The sequence below is a fragment of the Acartia tonsa genome, chromosome 1 (genome assembly GCF_053477335.1).
Source record: "Acartia tonsa isolate MP-2025a chromosome 1, ASM5347733v1, whole genome shotgun sequence".
In the NCBI taxonomy this organism is placed as follows: Eukaryota; Metazoa; Arthropoda; class Copepoda; order Calanoida; family Acartiidae; genus Acartia; species Acartia tonsa.
In genome coordinates, this window is record NC_137260.1 from 47,150,503 (window position 1) to 47,166,342 (window position 15,840).

Here is a 15,840-nt window from a genome sequence, read left to right on the forward strand (position 1 = left end):
AATATACTTATATGATATAGATCAAACAGCCTAACCAGCCATTTATTCTTAGCTTAAAGCAATATAATACCGCGCGTGGGTCTTTGTTGAACTGCCACAGGTTCAGCCAAATTTGTATTATACTTGTGGGAATAAAAGGAAAAGCATTCTACACTGACGAGCCGACGCTGAGAATGTCTATGTGTATTGCAGTAAAAGTAGGATTTAAGTAGTACTCATAGAAGAGCGATCTCCATGCTATAATATTGGACAAGCGCCCCATTCGCACTACCAAAAGCGATGTGGTTTTCCTTTACAGTGGAGCTTCATATTGGTCTAGGGGCACAATTGTTATAAGTATACAAACAATCATAATACTTTTGATCCATTTAAAACTGAATACTTTTAATTCAAAAACCATTTTCATTCGTTAATTTATTTCTCCAAATGACCTTATTCTAAAATCCAAATGCTCTTTTTCTCTTTAAATCAGCATCAATCCATAAAATAGCTGATAATATGGTTACTTATCCTTTATCCCTGGTAAGTAAAGATGGATTGAGTGTCAAGGGTTCAGTTATGTTACTATGTATACTACAAATATTACACAACCTTTTATATCATTATCCATATACAACCATATACACATTCTTATGCAAGTGATGAAGGGCTTTACACTTAACCAAGCAAATATTTTACTGGAAAAATTTTTTTTTTTACTATTTTTCGCTTTTTTGTAATCTAAAAATAAAAATAAGCAACCCAAGGTTTTTAATAATTAAGTCCCTGATGATATCTTAAGTTGGTGGTTTTATTTTTTAATTTTTATTTTAAGAAATATTCTAAAATAAATATTGTGACTCTTTTTTCAATCTTTTTTCAATGGTACTATTAAGTTTTATTAATTACGAAGTAGCGGGTTTCGTTATATTCTCACAGTAGCTTTTCTCCTATTCCTATCCCCTGCGGGCCTATTTCCTAACCCTGCAGGGCAATCATTAACATGTATCCTAAAACATAAAATAATCTATCAAAAGCTATTCTAAAATACGACGAAACCCGCTAATTCGTTTTCTTTCCATCATCCAAAATTATCCCTCTTTTGCTTACCTATGAACCAAATAAGCCAGGCCCAGAATTGAAGAATGTATAGTGCTGTTACCATGGGTACTGTTAAACACTGGGTATCTGGTCAATAATGTTTCAGATACCTAAATCAAAATCAAAATTGGGCAATTAAAATTTTTACCTGTATTTGAATCATAACTTACTAAATCAGTAGCTTGAATATAAATAGATGTATGGACAGACATAGCAATTACAAGCGTCGTATCGTTGATTTGTAATCATTACTGCACGTATATATTGATTTTTAGTATAATTAAAATTTCGTATTTCTAAATAATTATCAATTAAAGCTACCCTTAAATTGGTGAATTAAAATTATTGGTGAAAATGTTTTGACACATATATTTGTCCAATTATGACCGAACGATGAAAACATAAGGTTCTTTGAAAATAAAAATAAATCAGTTAAGAAATAATTAATTGGATTTTTCTAAAAATATTTGATCTTACCGGCATTCTGTTGATGTACCAAGTTAGATTCACAGGCGGGTTAGATTGGGCAGTACAATTCACTCCTAGGCTGTCGCCTTCATGATATCTTAAAAAACAAGAATGTTAAAATTCATAAAATCAAAGATCTGTATATCAGACAGTCAGACAAACGAGCATTATTAAAAAATGAGGAGCAGTGCTTTTTTATATTTGTAAAAAGGCTAAAATATGAAATGCTTTAAATGGACATACACAAATTCTTGTTTAGATTAAAGAGTTGATACGCTTTCTAAACCATACCTAACTGTTATTGCAAAATTTAAACCAATAGAACGATTCTATTATTCTTAAATTAATGATCATAGCTATCTATTAAGAACAGATCGACACTTTTAAAAACATAAATAACATAGATATGAAGAAACCTTTCTGCTAAACAAGAAAAAGGAAAAAATTAACAAATCAACGAAAATTATAATGAAAGATGATAGAGAATAAATTTAAAATGAAATCATATGATTGTATATATATTGTTTCTTTCTGACCAGCATTCAACCAAGATATAGTTGGGCAGGTCAAAAGTACGCGTTATAAGTTAGAAAATCTGATAATAAATATTACGCCATTTCTGAGTTAAAGCCTAGTTTTATTTCCCTACTTTTCATGTTTGGGGAGGGAGGGAAGGTTTTTTTAAGTGCCTAGTCTTGCACAGAATACCCAACACCCCTCCCCTTAGTTTTTCGTTTTTTAGTTAGGTCATTCTAGGTTACATAGTATGAACTAGATGAACCATTACTGTGTAGTCCTGGAGGGTGAGACATAGTGAAAAAAAAACTACCCCGGAACCCCCCCCCCCTCCAAAAAAAAATATTTTCAATTTTATTTTAAGTATAAGCTGGGGGAGGGGGGGTTAAGTACTTTGAAGAAAAGCACCTATTAATGTGTACTGTGTAAATAAGATGTCATGCTATCTATATGAAGTAAAGGAAATTAGAAATTATTCGCCTTAAATTAAGTATGAAATTATTTAAATGTTTCCTAAAAAAAACACATAAACACTAGGAAGAAAATCGAAAATGGACATTTTCTCCGCTGCCCAACTGAAATCTATACACGGTTTCAATAAATTGTCTGTTTATAAATTGAATATTGATGTATCAATGTACATATTTGCAATTTGAATGGTTGCTTTCAATACAATGGAAAGGAATGCATCATACTTCCCCTATTCGTATCACCGCTCTCTCCTTCTTTATACCCGGAGTACCATTGTTTCTATCCTTATTGGTGTGGTTATGATTAACCCAAATGTTGGTTTTGTTTTTTTGAAAAAAATTAGAAGTGATTTATTAAAAGTTGGTTCTAACAATTTTATAGTAAAGTTTAAATAAGTTGTAAAAATTAAAATTAGAAATGGCAAGCTTATGACAATCAGATTTTTTCAGATTCTTTACTTTTAAACTTATCATAATATTTAATATTTATGTTATAGGAACAATCAAGGCATTTTGTATCCCATTATAAGATTGAAAGATATATGTATCGAATATGCATTAACATAATAAAACCAGACCATACCCAAACAAACAATCATATTTATGTCTTTTCATAATATATCAAACAAGGACATTTATATTAGAAACAAGGAGTATAATTCATTTAATAAAATATGAACATCTTTTGCTTGATAAAAATCTTGGATCATGGAAAAAAACATTTTTTGGGGTTGTAGAAAAACATTTTTTGGTTATTTTTGGTTTGATTAGATTAAGTAAATGTTAATGATTGCCCGTCAGGGTTAAGAAATAGGCTCCGTAGGGTTAGAGTCCCCCGCAGGCGCTAGAAATAGGAAAAAAGCTACTGTGAAAATACGACGAACGTTTTCTTTCCATGATCCTACAAATGAACAATAAGCGTAGGATGCCTATGCTAATTTTTATTATGTAATAATGGTAGTTTACTAAGTAATAATAACAAAGTTAGGTATTAAATAGCTGATTTATTGATTTATTTACAAGAAGAGGAAGTTAAGAGTAGAGAAGAAAACTTTACTATCTGGACTTCTAATTTAGATCTGGACAGGCTAGCATTTTAGACAGACAGACTACAAGAAAGACAGGCAGACAGAAGGACAGACAAGAACACTTTTAAAAGTAGCTTCGCAGCTAAAGAAAATTAGTTAGGAGAATGGAAAGATTTTCCAGTATGACTTCGAAACCGATTACTATCCGCTGGATTGAACCGTGTTTTGAGCCATACTGAAAAATCATGCATCGTATCGTATTAAAGACAATTTTCTCAGGGCCAAAAAAATGCAATTAATCTTATAATTTCTTATTTACTATTAGCGGAAAGCTGTCTATAATGCGATGCGATAATAAATAAATATCAAAGTTTTACCTTTTCCTGGCTCCTCTAATCTTAGGTCCTTTGTCTGGTAGGGCAATGACCAGCATGTCCTGGTACTGGGTATCTGTTGGGAAGAAGGGGGCTTCACCTGACACCTCACATCTGTACCTCCCTTAAACAATTTGTCATATTGATTCTTTGTAAATAAAAGTTAAGTTTCTAATTAAAAAACTTTGCAATTAAAAAAGTAGCCGGATGTAAGTAAGAATGTCAATTAAGAAATCCTTAACGGCTGGATCTATTATTCCCCATTTTTTAGTTAAGTTTTTGTTTCTGGTGTGTATGTATATTTCTGGGCCCCGTCTAATAATTTTAAAAATGTTTTCTACCTGTACTTTCCAAAGTCAGATTTCTTAGATAAACCGTGTTTGCTGTTGATCTTGTAACCTAACAATTACACTATAAATATAATTTGTTTTATCAGTAAATATGTTAAGGGGGGGGGGGAAGGACGGTTCAACACATCCCTTAAAATTAAAATTTGGAATATTTGCCTTTCCCTCTTTTTTATCCCCTCTATGATTACAACCCCCCTAGCCACTGGTTTTGTTCAAGTATCTAGTACTTTTATATCTTTCTAGAATGTTTAAATATACAAATAAATATTCAATTTTAATCTAACTTGATTCTATTTTCCGTAGAATTGAAGATGAATTTCTAGCTTATTATGATGTTATTGTGCTAAAGACCTATCGTTTAAATCCTGAAGCTTGTATGGTGACTATAAAAATGACGTCAACTGGAATGCAATTGCTAAGTTAGTCTGTGTTTTGCCCTATTATTAGTCATTTGTATTGTATAACGTCTTTTTATGGGCACTATCAAGATCTTCGTAAATCCTGTCCTATTAACAAATTATTGTCAAACGTATGTTTAAAGTCAAATTGACTAAAATTGTAACTTTACCCCTGACTTAATTATTAGGTAATTGCTGGGTATCAGTATAATTTACAGCCCTATGTCCCCTTCCTCCCTATAAAAATTTTAAATAAAAAAAGCTAGAATTTATAATCAAAATAAAACTTTTCAATTTTTAGTTTTACAATTTAATTGTTGTACACGAAATTATGCTTAAATTTTGCATGCCACATAACTTTAAAATCCTAGTTTGATATTATGCCACAACCAAAACAAATGATCGTGTATCTCGCTGTTGGCAAGTTTCAAAAACTTTAAAAAGTTAAGCGTATGCTTTAATTTAATTTGTGTTTGTGTGTGACAGTCAGCAGTTATCATACTTTTCATTTATTTTCATGTTCTACATATGTACTTCAGTTGGGCAACTACAAGTATTTCTTTCTCTTTAAAATATAAAATTTTAGTTTCCCCAAAATTGCTAATGTTAATTACTACATCAAAAGAACATTTGAGATATTTTAGAACAAATTAGCTTCTGATTTTTCTCCATTTATAAACGTGAATCAATTACCAAAAATTTGAAAAGCAAAGGAAAAATACACAAAAATACTGTAAAAAGAAATTAGATTGGACTCAATGTAAAAATATTATTGTTTGAATAAGAATCCTCTAAATTGAAACCAATTCAATATTTTATACTTTTCATCATTTTGTACATTTTCTCGTGTTACTTTGAATTATTTTTATTAATATCATCAATAAAATAAGATTTATTAAGATAAACCTATTAATAGTGTCTAACTTTTTATCTTTGTGACGTAACAAAAATCCATCTCTTTTTTAGGGGTTTTCTTTCCCACCTCCCCTCTCATCCTTTGATTTTTGTTACGTCACAAAGATAAAAAGTTAGACACTATTACTAGGTTCATTAAGATGCATGAATTTATTGGAAAAAATGTAATAATATTTTTTTGATAAATGGCGCTTTCCCAGTCTTTATTTTCAAATTTTTGTTTAGTGGACAAAGTCAAAATTTGACTTATAAAGCAGTCTTTTCATGAATGAATTAAGCTAAAAGTACTTACATCTACATCAATTCCCATGGATCTATGCACAGTTACAGGATGTTCTATCTCACCAGGTAGAAAACTGAAGAAAGTATTATATTTCAGATTACAAATTTTGGATCTAGTCCTGTATACTATAAAATGCTGCTGGTAACGAACCTTTTCTGGTTCAAATGGCATAATTTTCTTGGTTAGCGACAACCTGCAAATGTTCCATGGCAACTAATAAAGGTTTCAAGTCACTAGGAGTCTTTACCCTTAAAACCTGTTTCACTAAATCTGATCTATCTGATCCAAAATATAAATTAGACAAACAGACAGTAAATAAAATACAAAAGGTATTACAATTTATAGGTAAGCTTCTCTTTTCAATACAATCTTAAATGAAATTTTCAAACATTATTAAAATCTACTTTATAAATCTGTCAAACACAAAAGATTTTTGGTGTATTTTTATGAAAATTTAAATTTATCAAATGTACTGTACAATCAATTACTTTTTAAAAAAGGGAAATGCAAATCTTTCTAATATCTTGGAGGTTTATAAAAATGTTCAGATATAAAAGCATCTTTATTGTTCATCTGTTAGGTTGCACGTTTGATATATGTTTTCTGTGGGTGTAAAAATAAAGAATATACACTGCAATTACACACTGCTTTATTTGTTGTAAAGTATATTCTTATTGTGGTGTGTATTTCACACTATACTAAATCTTTCTTTACTTACACGTAAATATTTTATTAATGCGATCATTTGGTTGCAAACAAATATTTTAAATGTCTTTCTCGTATTCATTCAAATCCGGTGGATAGGAACCGGTTCTCATCCATACGAAAAAACTATGTCTAGCATCGTATTATATCCAGCTTTCTTCGAATATAAAAATGTACAATCATAAGATTAAAACCAGTTTTTTAGCCGGTGCCTTCGGCACCTCGGGGCTAAAAAAACTAGTTTTAATCTCATAATTGTACATTCTATATCCGCGGAAAGCCGTTAATAATACGATGCAAGAAATAACTATTCTTTAATGGGGGGTAGTAACACCAATACTTATGAATGTAAGGCATATTAGAATTTGGCGCAACTCATTACCATGCACATTACAATCATAACTTATAAACAAAATCGTACAATAAAATGATTTTTTAATTATCAATAAAATTGTAAACAATCATATACTGACACTCCAATATATTGTAGAGTCTTGTAGAGCAGCTTCGCAACCCATAAATGACCTACCTGTAAAACTCCCTGCCATTTTTATACCATCTAACAGAGTAGATACTGTGGGCAGGTGTAAATAGACAAGATAAGGCCGCGTTTCCTCCAATTACTCCGTACTCCGGCACTAATACCTCCTACAGAAGTTAGATTTCATTTAAAAATACATCAAAGATTTTTGTTTTAAAAGCGAAGATTTTCAATAATTAGGGTCGGTCCGTCCGTCCTGGAGATTTAGCGCTTTTCTTTAATTTAATTAGGTTAGAATTATCCTTTTGATTTCAAACCTTGCATGATGACTCCTATAACAATTAGGTACAATTTAGGAAACGTATCAACTCTATAATCGTTACAAAAAAGTCCGTACGTTCATTTTAAACATGCTGATTTTTACTATTTTGACAAAAAGATTTTTAATGTTATAATAATCCTAATCATCTGTTTTTGAAATACTGATTCTTATTTTAACCAGGTACTATATCTAAGAAATTTTGCAACAAATTTACTTACAATTTTGTTTAGACTTCTGCAATAATATTCTGCTTATTCAGTTCTGACACTCTACGAGTATTAATAATCATTTGTCCTCCCGTTTCAGAGCTATGCATTCTTAAGATGTTGTCATCCTTTTTATGTCATGTATTTGCCACCTCATTTTTCAACAGCATACCGCATTTGTGTTCGTTTGATATTTGCGTTCAAAGATTTAATGTTAACTACTTTATTTTTCATTTAAATATATTAAAATGCAAGAGGTTAAGCCCTTTAATATATAGTCAGTCACACACACAAAGAAAAACATCCTATTACTTTAATTACTTTCACCTATATGTACTTGCCTATTCAAATACAAAACACGACAAAATTAACCTTATATTGTACTTAAATACCAGTAAAGTGCATATTATTCCTTTATAATTATAACAAACTTTTTTTTATAATCTCCTACATTTCCAAAGTTTTGATATATGTAATTAAGTTATTAATTTCTAAAACTAATTTCTTCTTATTCAATACATATTCTAACATTCTAGACATCTTTGTTAAAATATAATAAGATTAGGATTTCCCGAAACGTTTTGTTTATTCGTAGGTCTCACTGATCGCTAAACTTTTGCTAACCAAATAACCTGTTAAGTTGTCCTTTACAGGAAAGTTTCATATAGACTTTGAGCATGATATTTTTCATCCTGCTTTAAGGAGGAGGGAGGGAAGATGTAGAATATAAGTCTAAAAAGTCATTTTTAAACTAATCTTTTGCCAACCAAAGAACCTGTTAAGTTGTCCTTTACAGGAAAGTTTCATATATGCTTTGTGCAGGATATTTTTCATCTTTTTTTAAGGAGGAAGGGGAGGCCGGAGGGAATGTAGGATAAAAGTCTAAAATATCTTATTTTTTTTTCATTTCTACTATATGAATCTTAGTTTCTGGGGTTATTCAACGCTACCCCCTCACCCCCAATCCTTTCTATAAGATGCAACTAGACAAAGTCGTTTGCTTTTGTGATTATCCAGGAAAGAGGGGACTATTTTACACTTGAAAACGAACTTGTACCCGAAATTTGTAAAAACAAGGATGACAACATCCATAAAATCGAAGCTCTGAAACGGTAAGACAAACAAACATTAATACTTGAAGAGTATCAGAACTGAATAATCAGAATGTAATGTATAAAAGTAGAACAAAATTGTAAGTAAATTTGTTGAAAAACTACGTAAATACAGGATATTGTTTAAGGACATACTTACATTTTGAGGACTTGATTATAGACATGCTTCGCTTATAACATTGTACTTTGTTGTCCTGGGAATCAGTATTCCAAAAATCAGATCAATCGAATAATTTTATCACATAACTATTTGTTGTTAAAAAGTTAAAATCAACATGTTTAAAATGGACGTACGGACATTCTGGTAACGTTTATAGAGTCATGTGCTTTCTAAATCGTACCTAAGTACTACAGGAATCACCATACAAAGTTTGGAATCGATAGGACAATTCTAACCTATTTAAATTGACGAAAAGAGCTATCTGTCTGTGACCCTACTAATAGAAAAGCTTCGCTTTAAAAAAACACATTATCTTATTCGTCCATTTGAAATAGTTGGGTACTTTATTGGTTGGTTCCAAAGTCTAATCGTTTCACTCAAACTTTTGATCTACTGAAGGGGTAATTTTGTTTTTCATGATTGGGTAAGTTCATTATTGCATTGTCTGGTATTATTATTATTATTATCGTGGTATTACCTGAATTCTAACATGGGCTGCTTCATCATTCACAAAATACAATTCTAAACAAAATATTACGTTTTAATTATAAAAGCTTTTAGTGACGAATCTACTCAATAATTAATTTTGTCTTTCCGTTCATCAATCGTAAAAGCATGAGGACAATATGATTTGATCGGCTTCTGTTTAAGATTCAGACGACAGGAAATTTTTGTGAGAGTTCCATAATATATGCCAAACCATTATATATTTTACTTGTTCCTTCAGTCTGTCAATTGCCTTAAAAATGCAAAGATCGTATGCTAAGATTTATTTGTGATGTATGATCACTGAACTGACCTTTAAATAATTATGTCCGTATTTCTATCCATGAACATTTTTAACTCTGCTTCTTATGGATGTCGTTTTGTTAAAAAAAGCATTAGCTACATATTCTAACACTAGCGGCTTCGCCCCTAGCATCTAGGGGCTTTGCCCTAAGAGACAATTTAAAAAAAAAATAAATAAAGTACTACTGGTGCTTGGTCTAATGTGTTCCCAAGAAAATTATTTTTTGGGGGGAGGGGGGGAATTTTCATTTTTTGGGGGGGTTGGGGGTTCCCCCCCCCCCCTTCAAGAAAATAGCTTAAAACCACCACAGGACCAATAGGTATATACCCTGAGGAGTAGAATCTGATCGGTTCAGTGGTTACCGAGATCTTAAGGGACGGACAGACAGACATCATTCTACTTTGTATTATAGATATAGGTAACACATTGGCTGCTTTACTTTAAATATTTTTTTTATTTTTACAACCCAATTTTTTTTGAAATTACAATATTCTGAGACATGAAAATATATTTCAATTTTAGATATTAATTTCATTTTGTCTCTTGTGCTATGATTTTAAAAGTATATATAATACAAAATTAAATAAATTATATACATTTCCTTTAGAATTAAACCTAATACATCCAGCAAAATAATTGTAAAAGAATTTGTTCAAATTCGTCTATCCAACTGAAAAATATTTTTGTCCGCCTGTCAGGGATTAATGGATAAATAAGTCCAGTGTATTGTCAATGAACTATTTTTTGTGAAGATTCCACTGTTCAATCTATCCTGTTTATATCTACGTCTGCCCCTAGATTACGCAAGGGGAATGTCTTACCTCTATCTTACCTACAAAAATGACATTGAAAAACTCTGATCTGTAAGGATTAACATCATGTCATAAATGAAATTATCATAGCATAACACCACCAATGTAAAATTTTTACAACGTCTATCTTTTAAAGAAACCGAGTAAATTATATTTAAACTCTTTTCTCGTATTCATTCGAATCTGGTGGATAGGAACCGGTTCTCATCCATAAGAAAAAACTATGTCTAGCATCTTATTATATCCAGCTTTCTACGAATATAGAAATGTACAATCATAAGATTAAAACCAGTTTTTTTAGCCGGTGCCTACGGCACCTCGGGGCTAAAAAAACTAGTTTTAATCTCATAATTTTACTTTCTATATCCGCGGAAAGCCGTTTATAATACGATGCGAGAAATAACTATTATCCAATAGTGTTGTGAACTCATAGACGATGGTGTATTAGTTATAGAGTAAGGGGCTTATTGTTCTCTAAAATAAATAGTTTAATGTTACTACTTAAGCAATGAAATAAAGTTTTTGAATTTAATTTAATTAGAATCTATGGTGGTTATTTATCAATTTTGTGTCCATAATATTATCCATTTACTCTAGACATGTGAAGCAAAATACAAATGAAGGCAATACAATACACCAAAGATAAAACTTTGTTTTACTAGATTCTTCCCCTGTCAAGTCCTGTCTAGAAAAAATCTTTAATCCGGGACTATTAACTATTAACATTAAAAGAATTACAGCAGAGTTCAAGTATTAAAAAGGTAAATAAACCGCTGTGATATTAAGTATAAAAAACGAACAACCACTTTTTATAGTAGTATTGATCTGAATTGTATAAAGAATGTGTATGTTAGTGGCTTAAAGAATTCCAACGGCAATAAAAACATTGATCTATGAAGTAGATTTGCGAGTTGGTTGCCAAGACAAGAAGAACATAAACTTAAGATTTTGTTACAAGCATAGGAACACACGAAATTTTATATTTTTTGTAGCGAAGCATGTATAGATTTATTACCCTAGATATATACAATATATACATTCCTCAAATAATATTTAATTTAATCACGTTAAATCTTGTCATATAAGAAATTCAGGAAATCGAAGCTGACTTATCACGTGAGTAAATAAAATATTTCTTACGAATATATCAGGCCAATAATTTGGTCGGATTGTTCACAAACTCTTTATATTGGTCCAATTAAGTTATGGGAATCTAGAATTTTATACTTATTTCTACAAATTTTATCCATTTTAGATATGATAATGTAGTCTGTCCGTTTTTAAAACAATTGCACCTTACCAATAGTCTATTAAAGATAGTAAGTAATTCAATTGACTTGAGTTATTTCTATATTTTAGCTTATTACAGTGTCAATTTCATTGGTATACTGAGATTATCCTATTTAAAAATATGCCTTGGTTTTTGCAAAAAGATGCGCCAAACGCTTTGTTGCGTCCTTGTTTCTATCACAGATTAAGATGTTATTGAACCTCTCATAGACTTACACTCTTTTAAGCAAAAGATAGAAAAATATTACATTGAAAAATATACAACCAAAAGGAACATTAACCACCCAGCGCCAGACGTAAACATGCTGCTATGTCAGGTGAGCGAAATTAAAAGTTAGAGAATGGGGAATGTCTCGGTCCAAAACAGGTGCGTCTCCTTACAATGCACAGTTAGGACTTGCATAGTTCGTGTAAACAAAGGGTTGATTATATAGATGTTAAGATTTGGTTCAGAAATGTACCAAAAAAGACCTAGAGATTATCCCGCAGGGAAAAAAATCTCTTTTAATTAGAGCCCTTAAAGGTCGGGGTAATTTAAAGATCCACTTATAGTTATGATTGATTCTACCGAATCATTTTCTAAATTTCATCACATTTTAAAATTTTAATTAGAAATATGAGAGCATATATGCATTTATTTTCTAAAATAAAATAAGAATAGTAAGTTTTTGATAATCTAATTTTTTAATAAGTTTGCGAATTTTTATCAAATTTCTTATTTTCAAATTCATTTGACTTTTTCATTAAATGTACAAATTTGATTCAAAATAAGTTGGGCCAATTTAAACAATTTAGACTTCAAATAGTGTTTTTATATTATGTATCAATTAATGAAAAACATTTATTATATAATGTGATATTAAAAGACGAAGATACAAAACCAAAAGCCTTTGAGGGGGAGTTTAAATTGTCGCTCGATGATTGTTAAAAAACTGTTAGTCAAACCGGGTATAGTCCCTTTCGTGGATTCTTCGTTTTTTTTCAAAGTAGCTTTTTTACCTATTTCTAGCCCCTGCGGGGCTAATTGCCTAACCCAATAAAACCTAACCTAAAATAACCTATAAAAAGCCATTTTAAAAATACAATGAATCGCCCCTTAAGGTGCGTTGCCTCAAAAGGGACTATTCCCAAAACATGTATTATATAATGTTATATCTTTTATATAAACTCCTTTAAGGGGGAGTTTAAATTGTCGCTCCATGAAGTCAAAATATTTTTTTTTAAACTGATAGTCACACCCACTTGAACATCTTTTTTACGCACTAAAAAAATTTACCTGAAGTGCCAACAAAACTAAAGCAGGTTATTAAAACTAAACCAGTCACTCCAAACATTTTTCACATTTCCTTTAATAAATCTATAAAAAAAAATATTACTAATTATAATATTCAGCAGCATTCCTGTTACATTAAATATATAGTATATTTATCCTGATAATTTAAAAATTGCAAATCCAAACAAAAAGAAAATGACTAAAAAAAATAAAAAACCTTCCGTGACTTACAAAATGCTTCACTGAAAGGAATTTCTTTCGGACAAACAGAAAGACATTCTCTTACTTTAGTATTTAAGATTTCTACCCTTGTATCTTCCAAAGATATATCAGTGCAACATTAAGCTTAAATTACACTGGTAACCAAAGTTTATAACCACGTTATCTCATTCCTTGGATCAAAAACTTTGGGTACCCTATTGCATTTTGATTGTTAAGTTTCATTCTAGTAGTGTCCAAACTTTTCAACTAACAACCTAAATCTGTGCAAGGCATAATTTTGTTTATATCCTCATTGGGAATAATTTTATTGTTCATTGTCTCATCCCTGTGTGTGTGTAGCCATAGTTTCTTAGCGTTTGGACCTAAGTAGTCATGGAGCAGGACAAGACACTTTTGTATGTTAGCAACAGGGCCAGCTCAAGGTCCACGCTCAAGTAAAAGTACTTAACAAGCTGTCTCAAGGGACCTACTCTTTATTACCTCACCCTAGCCGAGTATGGCAGGTGTCCCAAATTAAGTCACCGTAATGAATGACGCTCTCCACAGAGGAGCTTGGGTAAGGGTTGCACTGATATTATGTACTTGATTATTGAGTTTCCAAACTACCCAATTATCACCCTTCTTACACAACCAAGGGGAAGTTGCGTGAATGAATTTCGACTGAGAAATTCGAGTTGCCACATGGGGACTTGAACTCGAACTCTCACCACCGTAACTTAGTGCGTTACCACTGAGCTACGACGCCCTTTTATTGTCTTTTCCCTTAAGATCCCTAGTATCTGTGATTTCTGCAGAAGTATTAATTGAAAGTGTGGGAATGTTGATTTTATCTGAAAGTTGATTTCTTGGTGACACCTTAAATTCTTGGATCAACAAGTTACAAAATTAGATAGTCCTATAAAACTGCAGAAAGGAGATAAATAACAGCCTAACATGTTATATTCAGCAACCATATAAAACTGTAGAAAAGGCCCAAATTGGATTATTAAGAGCCAAACAAGTTAATTAGAATCCACTTAGTAAACTAGAAACTTGATCTAATTTATAGAAACGGAGATTGGTCAAATAAGGATGAATTAATAAAAAATGACTTAAAGGTTATTTTGTGTTTATCAAAGATTATTTTTAAATGAAGTAAAATAAAAGATTTAAAGTGGAAAATACTGAGTATAACAAAAAAAACTTGATAGTTTTTTTTAACATATTAAAAACATACTTATATTTGAAATTGCCTGAAAACTTATCTATTATTAGTGGTATTGTTTGACTAACAAAAGTTTGTAACTAGATACAGCGTTTATACGTTTTAACAAAAATAATTATTAATTAAAAAAAATATCACTTTTACAAATAAGTATATAGTTACATAGTTAAAACCAAATTGATGTCAATTGTCTATACCCTGTTTTATTTTGTACTTAGCCATTAAACTTTTAAAGAATTGTCTTAAAAGGAACATTTTTGGATCATTCCTATCCATATCTAAATTATAAAAGCTGAAAAGAATTTCTGTATTAGTTTCTCCTATATTTTAAAAGCTTTTTTAAAAGCGAAGCTTTTCTATAATTAGGGTCTGTCCGTCCGTCCGTCCGTAACAGATAGCTTTTTTCGTTAATTTAGGCATGTTAGAATTGTCCTATCGATTTCAAATTTTGCATGGTGATTCCTTTAATAGTTAGGTACGATTTAGAAAGCGTAGCAACTCTATAATCATCACCAAAATGTCCGTACGTCCATTTTAAACATGTTGATTTTTTACTTTTTTAACAACAAATTTTTATGTGATCTAATCATCCGATTGATCTGATTTTTGATATATTGATTCCTGGGACAACAAAGTATAATGTAATAAGCGAAGCCACTCTATAATCAAGTCCTAAAAATGTAAGTAAGTCCATAAACCTTATCCTGAATCAAGCAGTTTTTCAACAAATTTACTTACAATTTTGCTTTGACTCTTATATATTTATATTATGATTATTCAGTTCTGACACTATAAAAGTGTTAATGTCCGTTTGTCCTACCGTTTCAGTGCTTCGCTTTTATGGATGTTGTCATCCTTGTTTTAACCAATAAACAGGGATGCCTTTTCTATCCGTAACACCAAAAGGTCGGATCATAAATTAAAGCTTGCTAGAATTGAGTTTAAGTTGGTTTTGAAGCACAGTTTTTACATTAGAGATATATACTCTTAACTTAATTGTTTAAATTGTGATTCCTCGGAAGAATAGGCACAATATTATAAACGAGCGTAAGTCCTGTATTTCAAGCAATTTTACGACAGATCTAAATTGAACGTTTCTATCTTTATTATCTAAACAACTCTTCATTTACGCGACTATGTTAAGCGTTGCTTTAATTGATGTGTTGACATTTTTCTGTTATAAAACTTGTATGTTATACCTTTTTTAGACCATCGAACCCTAGACATAAACCTTCCTTCAGGAGCTCAAGACAACTTATGATACATTCTCACAAAAAAAGATCTTAAAGTCTCATTTTAATATTTGTACTGCATGGCAATCTTAGAAACAATCTTTAAACTTTGGACTGGACATTTTTGTTGAAAAAAAACATTAAAAGGC

The 15,840-nt window shown here is 30.8% G+C and overlaps 1 protein-coding gene across 1 annotated transcript in view; it reads right to left on the reverse strand.

Moving 5' to 3' along the window:
* LOC145306224 (uncharacterized) overlaps nucleotides 1–13,119 on the reverse strand; it is a 23,608-nt gene extending 10,489 nt beyond the window's left edge. Inside the window, exons 1-8 of the mRNA XM_080148612.1 lie at nucleotides 13,037–13,119; nucleotides 9,347–9,390; nucleotides 7,117–7,235; nucleotides 5,892–5,955; nucleotides 4,278–4,335; nucleotides 3,940–4,060; nucleotides 1,558–1,645; nucleotides 1,090–1,190 (exon numbers count right to left, since the gene is read on the reverse strand). Coding sequence (XP_080004738.1) covers nucleotides 1,090–1,190; nucleotides 1,558–1,645; nucleotides 3,940–4,060; nucleotides 4,278–4,335; nucleotides 5,892–5,955; nucleotides 7,117–7,235; nucleotides 9,347–9,390; nucleotides 13,037–13,094 — 653 coding nt within the window. The 5' untranslated portion in view covers nucleotides 13,095–13,119. The remainder of the gene's footprint in view (nucleotides 1–1,089; nucleotides 1,191–1,557; nucleotides 1,646–3,939; nucleotides 4,061–4,277; nucleotides 4,336–5,891; nucleotides 5,956–7,116; nucleotides 7,236–9,346; nucleotides 9,391–13,036) is intronic.
* Between the last annotated feature and the right edge of the window lie 2,721 nt (nucleotides 13,120–15,840).